Here is a 12,377-nt window from a genome sequence, read left to right as displayed (position 1 = left end):
AGAGCGGTGTGCGCGGGACTTGCTGGAGGCTAGAGAAGGCAGGCCCCTGCTCGAGCGGGTGGGGCGGAGGAAGAGGGAGCCAACCATTTTTTTCTAAACTAAAACCTCAGCATTCAGGTTAAATTGCCGGGTTGACACTTTGCGATAAATAAGTGGGGGTTGGGTTGCAATTTGGGCACTCGGTCTCAAAAAGGTTCGCCATCACTGCCCTAGGATCTCGCCCAAAGACACACTTTATGTTGAGCTGGTCAGATCCCCCCCACCCACCCGGAAATTTAAAATATATGAAGTCTTTTCCTTCAAAGAAGAATCACAGGGAGTTAGTGGAAACTCATACGTTAACGTGTACTTTGGTGAACAGTGAAAGTTTATGCTAAAGTGGAATGTGCTTTTCTTTGATATGTCACATAACTCCCATTTTGTTTTGCTGCAGGGAACCCCGAAGCTACCCTCTGGAAGGAGTTCAAAGGAGAGATTCCAAGCGCTGTTTCAAAGGAATCAAGCATTCAGGCCAGACGGAACAAAAACCAAACGGAGATCAAACTATTTTTCAAAAGTCAAATTTACCATTGGAAGGCACATTAAAAAACGAAAGCCGGAAAATGTCTAAAATCTCGTGAATGTACAAAAATGTCCATCATAAAACTGCTTTGCACAATTTCATCACCGATTAAAACACCAAATACGTAAGAAAGCAGAAGCTAAAAGGAAAGGCTCGTTGACAAGGAACAATAAATTACAAATCGAAAATAAAAAATAGAAAAGCAATAACCATAAATATGCCTAAAACCCATCTCAGTCTAAACTAGAATAATGTGTTTCTCCTTCTTTGTAAAGACAAAATTCTGACTTCATATACTTTCCTAGGGTATTCAGCTCTTGCTAAATATGAATAGTACTATTTATCTCTCCCCCAATTAAAGCGGTCTGGTAGTTGGAAAAGAAATGATTTCGAACCTATCCAGAATGGAAGACAATTATCTTTTTGGGTGATTATGAAGGTCAGATAAAGTGGCAGGCAGAAAGGGTTCCTTTGCCAGCAAAATTCAGAAAAGGTACAATAAATGAGTTCTTCTCCCAATATATTGGCGCACTGATTCGTTAATTGAGTCCTTTGGCCTCTACTTTGAGAATCTCATGGTCGGCTGTTGGAAATAAATGCTGGTCTTATCGTACAGTTGGCAATCCTCTGTTAGATATGCAAGATCAAGAAAACATACAAAATTATTGAGAAGACCTCCCTCCCCACTACACACACACATTTATTTTGTGCTCGATTCCTTTCCTCTGGATCCCAGGCCCTGTAGATTTCTTGTGATAGCAAGTAGGCACCCTTTTCTTCAAGAACAGGGTTCTGAATGTATTGTTCTACTCATCCACAAGCTGTAAGACTGTATTTGGAAAGTTTGGCAAAGCTTGTCTTTAACCGGCAACCCAGCCCACACACCGCTTCATCTTCAACCATCTAGATTTAAGTCCAATAAGTCCTGTTAAAAGGTTGGCTTAAAACTGACTTAGGTCCAAGTCCTGCAAGATAATGTGCGCAGACCACGGCTGTAGTTTGTTTCCCATGAAATAATCTCACTCTTTCTTAGTGGGTTTGGAATTGCCAAAAGTAACGAAGACCACTCCCGTTTCCTGATGGCCGCTGTTTGCAGGGAAGCCGTCGGGGCTGTTGAGGTATTTGCGAAGGATCGGAGAGGCGGTCACTTCGTACCTGGTGGGGCAGGAGACCATGTCACACGTGGTGGAGGTCTGAGTCTCCGATTGTTTGGTGACGGTGGTGGATGAAGTGATGATTTTGTTTCCAAACTCATCTACCTCCTCATACTGCTCAGTGACCGTTCTGGTGGCCCCGTAGAGCTTGGATCCATCGGGACTCGTCTGAAGTTCTAGTATGCTTTTCTGCCTCCGTGGATTGGACGGGCTTAAAGCACTCAGGGGAGTTTTGGAAGGGTAGTCAAGTCCGCCTCCTTTGATCAAGCTTGGAGACAAGTCCCGTTCTTTGTCACCGTTGGTGTTCATCTGAGGCTGGAGAAGTTCAGGACTGCTGAGGTGCTGCTGTTTAATCAAACCCGCTCCTTTATTCATCTGGACTGGCTCTTGCTCCCCTTCACAAGGAGCCCAGTTGTATCCATCAGACCTCACGGACTTGTGGGGTAGCGAGCTAAAAATATCTCGAGTGAACGTGTCCCTTTCCATGGCCGCCTCGGTTAAATTCGACGTAGAGGAGTGCACCATCTTTGGTGACTCTGCGGGCTTCCTTGCAGCAGACTGAATGGAGATGTAGGATGGCGAAGAAGGAGAACTCGCTCGGGGGTGAATGATAACAGGGACCTCCAGCTCTGCCTTGGGCGTCTCCATCTTTTCTGCCGTCCTTTCGACCCCCCAGGATGAGCTCTGGGCCCCTCTCTCTTGCCTGGCTTTGCTGGAGACAACGTTGACCTTCCGGATGTTGTTGCCCGCCGCCAGGCTTTGTGAATTCCCAAGAGACTCCTGGAGCAACCCCGATAGGCCAGCGATGTCCGATTCAGACTTGAGGTTAGAAATGGAGTACAGGGCTTTCCGGATGGCCTCTTCGATATCCAGGAGCCTGCTCAGCGTCTGCTCCTTCAAGTGGATGATCTCGGCGCTTGCCCTCTCCAGATCTTCGAAGGCCAGCTCCACAGAGGAAATGCTGTCAGAGTCTTCCTTCACTTCCTTTGTCTGCTCCGTCTTCTCCGTCTTGGGCTTCTTGGTTTGGTGAGCCTTATGGTGCACCACCCACTCGGGGACCTTCTCAAAAAAGCTTTTCAAGGTCTTCACGTCCACCCTAGAGGTCTCCTCCTCGAATTCCTTCACACGAGTTAAGATTTCATGAAGCTCTTCCTGCCTCCGCAGGTTTTCAAATATTTCCATGGCCTCTTTGACGTTGCCCGTCATGATCTCCTCCTTGTGGACCGACAGCCTCTTGCGACGTTCCTCTTCCGTTTCTCGGCAGGCTTTTTCCCGCATGACCACCGCTGGCTTTTCCGGTTGCACTGGGTTCATTGACAGATCTCCTGACTCCCTGCCGTTGAAACCCTGATGCCCTTCCAAGGTCTCCCTTGACTGTAGAGACGAAGGAACTAAAACAGGAGCTTTGGAAGTCTTTTCTTCTGTCCTTGGGCTAGTTTTCTGATTATCCCATGATCCATGAGCTTCACACGTAGATGTACTTTCTATCCTGGAGGACGAGGCATGTGTTGTGATAGCTCCCTTCCTCAGAATATTGGCATGGCACTTGGCAGAAAGATATGGCTTCTTCTGCCCTTCCAAGTTGACCGGGCCTACTTGGTCTTCAAGAGACAAGACACCCTCTTGCCGTGCTGGTAACGGACATGTATATTCTGGCTGGCAGGACTCCAGGAATCCTTGAATGTCTTTAGTTGGATTACAGTCCCCTCTCTCACTGCCAGCCAATCCATGTTTAATTGTCTCTGAAGAAGGTTTAGGGTCAACTCCCTCCAGCTCCTTCTGTTCTTCGCTTTTTGACTTATGCTTTTCTTCTGCTACTTGTAGAGGCATCTTGATAATATCTTCTACTGCTTTTTCCTCAGAACTCTTTGCTGCAGATAACAGAGGCAGAGGACAGTCCGTTGAATCTTGTCTGCGTGCAGTTTGCTCTTGTGTGTGGGCCCCACAAGAAGCCTGCGCTCGGTTTGCGGGTGAGGTGACTGGCGTGTTCTGGTCGCCCGTGCTCAAAGATTTGGAAAGGAAAGGAGTGGGAACCCCCTTTCCTGATCGGCTTCTGTGGCTGCCGGCAGGGTAGGAAAGCGCTTCTTGCAAAAGGAACTCTGGCTTCGGAGGTGGAAGAGGTTTCTTCCTTGGTGGGGAGATAATCTCTGGTTTGGGAAGAAGTTGCGGTTTCTCTGAGGGCTTCTGGTCACTTGATTTGGCAGGGGCCTGAGGGAGAGGCGCATACGGTGGCCTGGTTGAGGAACAGGCCAGAGTCTCAGCTTCCCTCAGATTGGTCGAAGGGCACACGGTCCTCATTGTTGGAGCTGGAGGAGGAGGAGGAAAGTCATTAACAGCTTGCGAGCCCGAAGCCTGCTCCCTAAGAACCTGAGCCTCATTTGTCTTTTTACAAACGGGACGCGGCTGCCCTGCATTCCTGTAAATCATGGCTGCTTTAAAATCTCCTTTGGAGACATTAACGTTAGACTTTTCCAGGGACTTAAGCGTGGCCTGTAAGTTGCCACAGACAACGTCCTCTTTTTCTACCGGCCTCTGTTCTGCCGCGGCACTCTGCAGGGCTCTGATAGCCGTCTTTACGTCCCCTCCGATTATAGCCTCTTGCTCACGTTCTTCTGGAACGGAGTGCTGTTTGTAATCGGACTCAACAAATGGGTTTACATAGGTTTTCACTGGCTGGGCAGTGTAGAGGCCATCCTTAATGCCCATGTGTGCACTAGGCACAACTGGGCCATCCTGACAGTCTACCAGTGGCCACTGGCCTCCCTGTATGTCCTCAGATGCACTGACCTTTGCGTGTGGCGCCGTGCTCTTCTGAGACACGCTGGCGTGGGACTTGGATGCCTCCTGCACTCTGACGACGGTGACACGGCTCGCTGGCTGCTGGCCGCTGGCTGCACGGCCCTCGTTGTAGACTGCTGCCTGCACAGCCGTTGCCTGCTGAGGTGTGGCTGCCCGGGGTTGCTTAGCAACAAGGCAAATATCCTCAGGGGTCTTCTGCAGCTTGCTCTGGACGTGGTGCTGGAGGCTTTGGGCCTCAGCGGTGGCGAGTCTGAGGCTTTGCATCGCAACTTGGAGATCTCTCCCAGAATCCTGCGATTTGGGCCGGGCTGTCGTCAGGATGGAAGCGCAAACAGCCCCGTCTATCTCATCCTTCTGAGCAGCCGCTGCATCAGGGGCCGCTCCCTCCTTTGTATCACCCAGGGTTTTCCCTTCTCTCACTGACCTACTGCTACCATTTTTGGCCAGTTTCACATTTCCTGAAATGACATTTTCTATCGTTGTGGATGGGGACTGCCCAAGACAATGCAACGTACCATCTAGATCACTGGCATGGACTGCCTCCCTTTCTAAGATGCCTTCTTTGCTAGCACACAATAAAACTTGCTTAGCCCCACTGCTACCCCCTAATGTCACATCTGCTGTTGTTTTCACTACTTTTTCTTCCTGCAACTGGGCAGGCACTAAAACTTCTTGCGTATTTTTCAGCGGTTCCTCCTTTGCTTGGGAGGACACCAGGGATTCTATCTCTGACTCCCTCTGGAGGTTCTTTAGGTAATCTAGGTCTCCCTTCTCGATGCAGGCAGTGTACAAGTGGACGTTGCCTCTCTCGTTGTCTTCTCGTCTGACAGTCGCGGTGGCCTTTTGCTCTTGGGACGAAGCCAGCAGATTCCCGATGGTGGACTTCACATCGCCCTTCACAAGTTCTTCTTGCTGGGCAACCCAGTGGAGAACAGAATAGATGGTGATTTTCACTGATCCCGGCTCTGTCTCCTGCATCACTATCCCTTTTTTGGAAGAGGCGTCTTGACTCAGAAGGCCTCGGAGAGCTTTTGCCAGATCATCCCTCAAGTCTTCTAAGCTTTTCTCTGCTACGCGAGGATCTAGAAGCTGCACTGGGCTGATTTTGATATTTCTGTCCTCCTCTTCTCTCACCAGCACCCCTTGGGCCTCCACATTGGTCCTGTGAAGAAGCTGGAACAGGATCATTTCCAGGTTGCCTCTCATAACTTCCTCTTTTTGAACCTCTGGGCCCCCTTGACTGCTACAGTGGTATTTGGCCATCTTGACATTCTCAGTATCATTGGCCTCAATAAGGATGCCACCGTGTTGGATCACTTGATGGAAGAAGAGAACTTCCAGCACGTCTCTTATGGTTCGCTCTTTCCAGTCTGTTTCTGTGAGACGTTCCGAAGTGCTGAGTTTATCCAGCGGGGTGCTTTCAAACAACCATGTGGTGCTTTTGACGTTGGCCCGGGGAACCACCTCTGAGGGTTCGGCACTGGAGGAAACCTCGGTGTCTTTGAGACTGTCCATGGGCTGAGTCTCAAACAACCAAGTGCAGCGTTTCACGTCTCCTTTACGGATGTCTTCTCTCTGAACAGTGTTCAGGCTGGATGGGCTTTCAGGTTCTCCTTTGAGGGAATCGATCGGCTGGTTCTCAAAAAGCCAAGTGGACGTCCTTACATCTCCTTGCTGGACATCACTCACGCTGACCATCCGAACGTACCTTTTTTGACCTAACTGCTCGGACTCGAATAGTTGTTTATTGGATTGGACGTCTCCTCTTTGGACATCGTCAACAGTCCTCACAACTGGACTCTTATCTTCGGCGATGGAACTGAGAGGCTCCGTTTCAAACCTCCACCGGGCAGCTTGGACATCGCCCTTCTTAAAATCCTCTTGGGTCACTGCCCTGATCACAAACACCTCTTCGTCCTTCTTGATCTGATCCAAGGGCTTGGTTTCAAATTGCCACCTGGCACCTTTCACATCACTTTTCATGATTTCTTCCTTCTTCACGGAGGTGACTTCATGGTAGCCTCCTTCTCTGTCCTGGATGGCATACAGCGGTTGGGTTTCAAAGAGCATGGTACAGGACTTGACGCTGGCTTTGCTCAGGGTCTCTTCCTGGATTTTCTCGATCTGCATCTCATTCTCTTTGTCGTGGATCTGGCCTAGAGAGTAGGTTTCGAAAATGAACCTCTTGCCTCCAACATCTCCGCTCTGAATGTCCTTTTCCGGAGGTATCTCCTGAATGCCTTCCAGGCTGCTTTTCAGAGTATCCATAGGACAGTTTTCAAACAGCCAAGTGAACTTGTGCACTGCCCCTGGCTTGACGTTTTCACCTGCTGGGATATCGATCTCTTTTGTGGCTGTGTTTGATTTCCCAGCTGAATCCAAGGGCTTGGCTTCAAAAAACTCCTTCACCCGGGACACTCCTCCGGATTGTATCTCCACGCAGCTAGAGCACCTGATTATTTTCTTTGAGCTGACGCCACCAGAAGCATTATCAGTTAAGGGTTCTGTCTCAAATAGGTGTCTGACGGTTTTCACGTCTACCCCTTGTAAGTCGTCTTGGGAAAAGGTTTTGCTGACTTGCAAATACTGCTCTTCGTGGCCTCTCAGAGAGTCCAGGGGCTGAGTTTCAAACATCCAGGTGTATGATTTAACATCCCCTTGTGCCACGGGTTCTTCTCTGTCTTCCTTCTTCTCTGCCTTCTCGTGCAGAGCATCCATCGCATGGGTCTCGAACAACCATCTGCAGGTCCTCACATCCCCTCCTTGGGAAACTTCTCTCCCGGAAGCATTTCGCTCTGCTGGGTTGACTTGGCTGTGGATGATATCCATGGGTTGGGTTTCAAAAAGCCACTTGGCCGTCTTCACGTCCCCAGCCACCAGTTCCTGCTTAGTGATCCCCTTGATGATATCTACTTTCTGGACGCTGTCATCGAACTGGTCCAAAGGCCTGGTTTCAAACATCCACTTGTAGTTCTTAACGTCTCCACCTGTCACTTCCTCTTCTCTGCTCACCGAAGTGACCTTGTGGAAATTGCCAAAGCAATCCTTGATGGTGTACAAGGGTGTTGTTGCAAACAGGAGCTGATTGGCTTTGACGCTTCCACTGTTCACCTCCTCTTCAGTGCTAGCTTGCCGGATGCTGTCCAAAGGGAGGGTCTCAAAGAGGCTCTTGAAAGCTTTCACATCGCCTTTCTCGACCTCTTGTATGTTGGGGGCTGAGAAGTCTTCCGAGGGTGCCTTGGAGATGCTACCTAAAGGACAGCTCTCAAAAATGTGCTTCCTTTCCTTCACGGCTCCTTTCTCCTCCTTGGAAAGCTCTACTTTCTTCAATTGCCCGACTTCAAAAGTATCCTTTAGCGATTCCATTGGTTGGGTTTCGAAGAGCCAGAGAGTTGACTTTACATCTCCTTTGACGACTTCTTCTTTGGCAGTGATGCTCTCGGAGACTTCCCCTTTGAGTGTGTCAAGAGGCTGAGTTTCAAAAAGCAGGCACTGTTTAGTGACGTCGGCCCCTTGGATGAGATCTGGAGAAGCCTTGAAATCCGCCTCCTCTACAGTAAGTTCTCGTATGGCGTCTAGGGGCTGAGTTTCAAACAGCCACTTGGCCCCGCTTACGTTCCCTTTTGCGACCTCCTCTAATGATATCCCTCGTATGACTTGCACTCTGGACACGTCCCTGTTGATGGTGTCCAGGGGCTGGGTTTCAAACAGCCACCGAGCGGTCCTCACCGCGTTGCTGTGTATTTCTTCCCTGCAGACGGATTTGATCTCATGGATGGTTCCAGTTTTATCCCTGATCGCGCAGAGCGGCTCTGTTTGGAACAGCTTGATGGTTTTCTCCACGTCTCCTTTCAGCTCTTGGATTTCTGACTTGAGTTGCAGGATACTCTGCTCCTCCACTGAGCTACAGCGGCCCAAAGCATCCAACGAGTGAGTTTCGAAGAGCTGCGCGGCTCCTTTCACGTCCCCTCTTTGAACGGGTTCCTTGAGCACGGCCTCTTGCATATCGGTCTCATCCAAGTACATTTTGTTCAACGAGTCCAGCGGCTGGGTTTCGAACAACCACCGAGCTGTACGCACGTCCCCTTTGGTTTGTTCTTTCTTCGATGCGTTGCCCGAGGGGGTCAGCGTGTCCACATCAAGCAACTGGTTTTCAAACTTTGTGGACCTACTCTTCACATCTCCGCTTGGGATGGCTTCATCCTCGGCGAGCTTCTTAGCACCTTGATGTTCTCCGATGGAGTCCAACGTCCAGTTCTCAAAGATCCAGCGCATGGACTGAACTTCTCCTGGCAGCACCGGATCTAAGTTCATTGAGGCTTGTCCTGCGGGATCATCAGAGCTCAGCATCTCGGCCAGGTCTTCCGTCACGGCCTCTTCCAGATTTTTCCGTAGCTCAGGGTGCATGTGGCGGTAGAGCCGCTTCAGCTCGTTCACTTGGCGCTGCTGGTAGAACTTGGAGAAAGATTCTTTAGGAGGCGGCAAAGGCAGTGGGTTCGAATCCTGGCTTCCAGTAAGTGGAGGCGGATCTACAACAGAATCCCGGGAAGAAGCTGGTGGCAGACCAGTGTCCACCCTTGGGACGTTCGTTGACTTCCCGTTCTCAGAAGCCTCGGCCATCCTTAAGGAAACAGGTTTTAAGGGTGAGCACAGCCTCTCCATCACTTTGCCGCTTGTTAGTGAGAAAACCCAAACCCATGCAGAGACCTTTTGTTAACACGCATGTTCAATCCACAAAACCATCACGCCACTGCAAACGCCTCCTTCCGATTGGCGAGGAGTGGTGGCGCATCTCTAACTACAGCAAGGTGCTTCAAAACTCAACCTTTACCTACTTAAAGCGCCAGGTTTAGTTTGTAGCCAGGAAATAGCAAAGGGATCTAATTTGACTACCGGTTTATTAGTTGCCGACAACGTTAACAAGGTATTGATGTTTGCAGAGGTGGAGAGTCTGACTCCACTCTACACCACTGGTTTTATGCATGCATCTGCCCCTGCTGCTTGTGCTCTCTTGAGCACATGACTTCCCATCCTCAACCTCACAGCCAGTGTACACCTTGGAGTTCATTTGCTCAGAGTGAAATGGGTCAATTTCCCCTCGCTCCCATGCTGCAGATGCAAAGCCCAGATTTGAATGGCCTAGGCTAGCCTGATCTCCCCAGATATCTCAGAAGATACGCAGAGTCAACCCTGGCTAGTGTTTGGATGGGAGACCTCCAAGGAATACCAGGGGTGTGACACAGAGGCAGGCAATGGCAAAACACCTCTGAATGTCTCTTGCCTTGAAAATTCCACCAGGGGGCACCATAAGTCAGTTGTGACTTGATGGCACAAACAAAGGCCGTTTCCGCACAGCAACACTGCGGGGGTGCGTCGGCGTAAACGACGCCGATGCACCCCCGGGACCGTTCGCACGGATGGTCTTGGTAGGGGTGGGGAAGACAGCGTAGCCTGCGCAGAGGCTGCGCTGTCCCCCGAATGCCGTACCATCCCTCCGGCCTTCTAGCGCGTCGCACAGGCGTGTGACTGCTCTGGAGTCGCAGGGCAGGGGGGCGTGTCCCCTGCCCTGTGTGATGCACCGGAAGGCCGGAGGGACGGTACAGCGTTCGGGAAAGGGGGGAATGGCACCTTCCAGCTGCTGCCGTTTGTACGGCAGCGGTTGGAAGCCGCTGTTTCCGAAAAACCTCGCTCAGGGAGTGAGGTTCGGAAACAGCGGCTTCACGCCACTCGGGAGTTGCGAGGCCAGTGCTGCTGCGATGCAGCAGTGCCTGTCATGCGAATGGTCTCCCAGGGACGCTGTTTTTAGCTTCCCTGGGACTCTGTATTTGGCCCGTACGGAAAGGGCCAATGAAACAAAAAAGATGTAGAAGAAAAGAAGAGTTTGGATTTATACCCCTCTTTTTCTCCCTGGTAAGAGACTCAAGGTGGCTTACAAGCTCCTTTCCCTTCCTCTCCCCGCAACAGACCCCTTGGGAGGCAGGTGGGGCTGAGGGAGTTCAGAGAGAACTGTGACTGGCCCAAGGTCACAGGAATGTGTAGGAGTGGGGAAACAAATCTGGTTCACTGGATAGGAGTCTGCCGCTCAGGTGGAGGTGTGGAGGATCAATCCTGGTTCTCCAGATTAGAGTCCACCTGTTTTTCCCACTACACCACGCTGTCTCACAGTGCAGAGGGCCACTGGCACAAAACAGACTCCAAGTCAAAGGAGGACTTTGGATGGGAAATTTTGTGCTCAGTCACCCTTGTGACCTTGTAGGAAGCTCTCGCCCAGCGTGTCACGCTTACAATGTTGTCTGTGATAGGCTGGGATCACTTAGCAAACGCAGAAGAATCCCTAACAAGAATGGGGAAAATGGCACTGAAGCAGTCGTGGATCCAGCTCTGAATAGGGACACAGTTTTTGCCCCCAAAGTGTTGGAGGGGATGGAACAATTCAGTGCCAGTCTTGGATGTAGACCTACTAGAGAGGTGTTGGTACTGATAGGGACAACCTATACTGAACTCCTGGTTGGTTTCTGAACTAAGAACATAGGAAGTCCTTCAAGAAGAGGCAACAGAATCATGTGGTGATCAATGGCATAACTAAGGGGGACAAGCAAGGATATCTACCCTGGGCGCTGCTAGAAGATGCGCACCTGATGGTGGCCATGAGGATGAATCAGCCATGCACACAGAGTGCAGATGGGTGGACTGATAGACCAATGTAGATCAAAGCATTCAGTGTGTCTGGACAGCTGGAATGGGAGCTATGAGGTCTGTCCCAGGAATTCAAGTCGATGAAAGAGTCATTCCTCCGCTAAGTATTCCAACAAGACTGTCCCAACATTGCTGGAGTAGATTATTCCGTTCCCATCAAACGGTGCATCTGAATTCACACTGCATTATTCTAGCATGTCAGATTCTGAGGAGCTCATGGAGAGTGGGGATCTGGACCAGCAATTCCCTGCTGTATGGTTTGGGGAACTTTATAAAATAAGAGGTTGATCCCATTTTACTAATACAATCAAAATCAGAGCAGAAATGGCGATGGTTTGCCTGCAAATATTTATTTCAGTTTGGTTTCCTAGATGGGATAGAACACTATGGCAATTCCTTCTCCGAAAATACAAAAACATTTACTCAGTTCAGTGAGATTTCGCCATCCTGAGCTTTGAGCATCAAAAGCCAACCAAAAACAGGTGGGCTGTCAGCGCTTCTGAAAGGTAGGATGGAATGGTATACCTGGGGTACACGGTCCCCAAGAATCCCTCTCTTCATACCTGAACCCAGTGCTTTGATAGATGGGAGGATGCCCTTGGTGGATCTCAGGGACTGAATTGGGGCACATAGGCTCATTCTGCACATGCAGAATAATGCACTTTCAAACTGCTTTCAATGCTCTTTGAAGCTGTGCGGAATAGCAAAATCCACTTGCAAACAGTTGTGAAAGTGGTTTGAAAACGCATTATTCTGCATGTGCGGAAGGGGCCATAAGAGAATGTTGAATTTAGGCATGCGAATCTCACCTGTCCCCCCTTTTCGTGCAATAAGAGCTTCTACATTTCATACGTAAATATCATTTTTTTTAAAAAAATTAGCAAACAAACCAAAGCCAGTATACTATTAACCAAACTGTAATACAACCCATGCCAAAAGCCATTCTGTGCTTGTAGCTGTTCCTACATTTAGTGGAGTTTTATGCACAAGGTTATTTCGAAGCTGAAAGCCATTTGCAAAGCCATTATTAAGTATCAATCCAGACCAGGCAGCTAGCCACAGAAGCAGGGTTAGGCAAACCACACGCACAAACTCTTACCTTGTTTGCTTCCTGGTTATCAAGAGAATTAAAAGGGACCTTGGATGTGAAAATTCTAAACAAAATA

The 12,377-nt window shown here is 49.7% G+C and overlaps 1 protein-coding gene across 3 annotated transcripts in view; it reads right to left on the bottom strand.

The window, feature by feature from the left end:
* Window positions 1-544: 544 nt before the first annotated feature.
* Window positions 545-12,377, bottom strand: part of XIRP1 (xin actin binding repeat containing 1) — a 33,582-nt gene continuing 21,749 nt past the window's right edge. For all 3 annotated transcript variants that reach the window (XM_048510928.1, XM_048510927.1, XM_048510926.1), the window contains 2 exons: window positions 12,311-12,365; window positions 545-9,136 (listed from right to left, as the gene is read on the bottom strand). In XM_048510928.1, the coding sequence (XP_048366885.1) occupies window positions 1,582-9,135 (7,554 nt within the window). In that variant the 5' untranslated portion in view covers window position 9,136; window positions 12,311-12,365 and the 3' untranslated portion in view covers window positions 545-1,581. The remainder of the gene's footprint in view (window positions 9,137-12,310; window positions 12,366-12,377) is intronic.

This window comes from Sphaerodactylus townsendi, linkage group LG11 (assembly GCF_021028975.2).
Source record: "Sphaerodactylus townsendi isolate TG3544 linkage group LG11, MPM_Stown_v2.3, whole genome shotgun sequence".
NCBI classification, from domain to species: Eukaryota; Metazoa; Chordata; class Lepidosauria; order Squamata; family Sphaerodactylidae; genus Sphaerodactylus; species Sphaerodactylus townsendi.
Note: the sequence above shows the minus strand (reverse complement) of the source record. Positions and strands in the feature narration are given on the sequence as shown.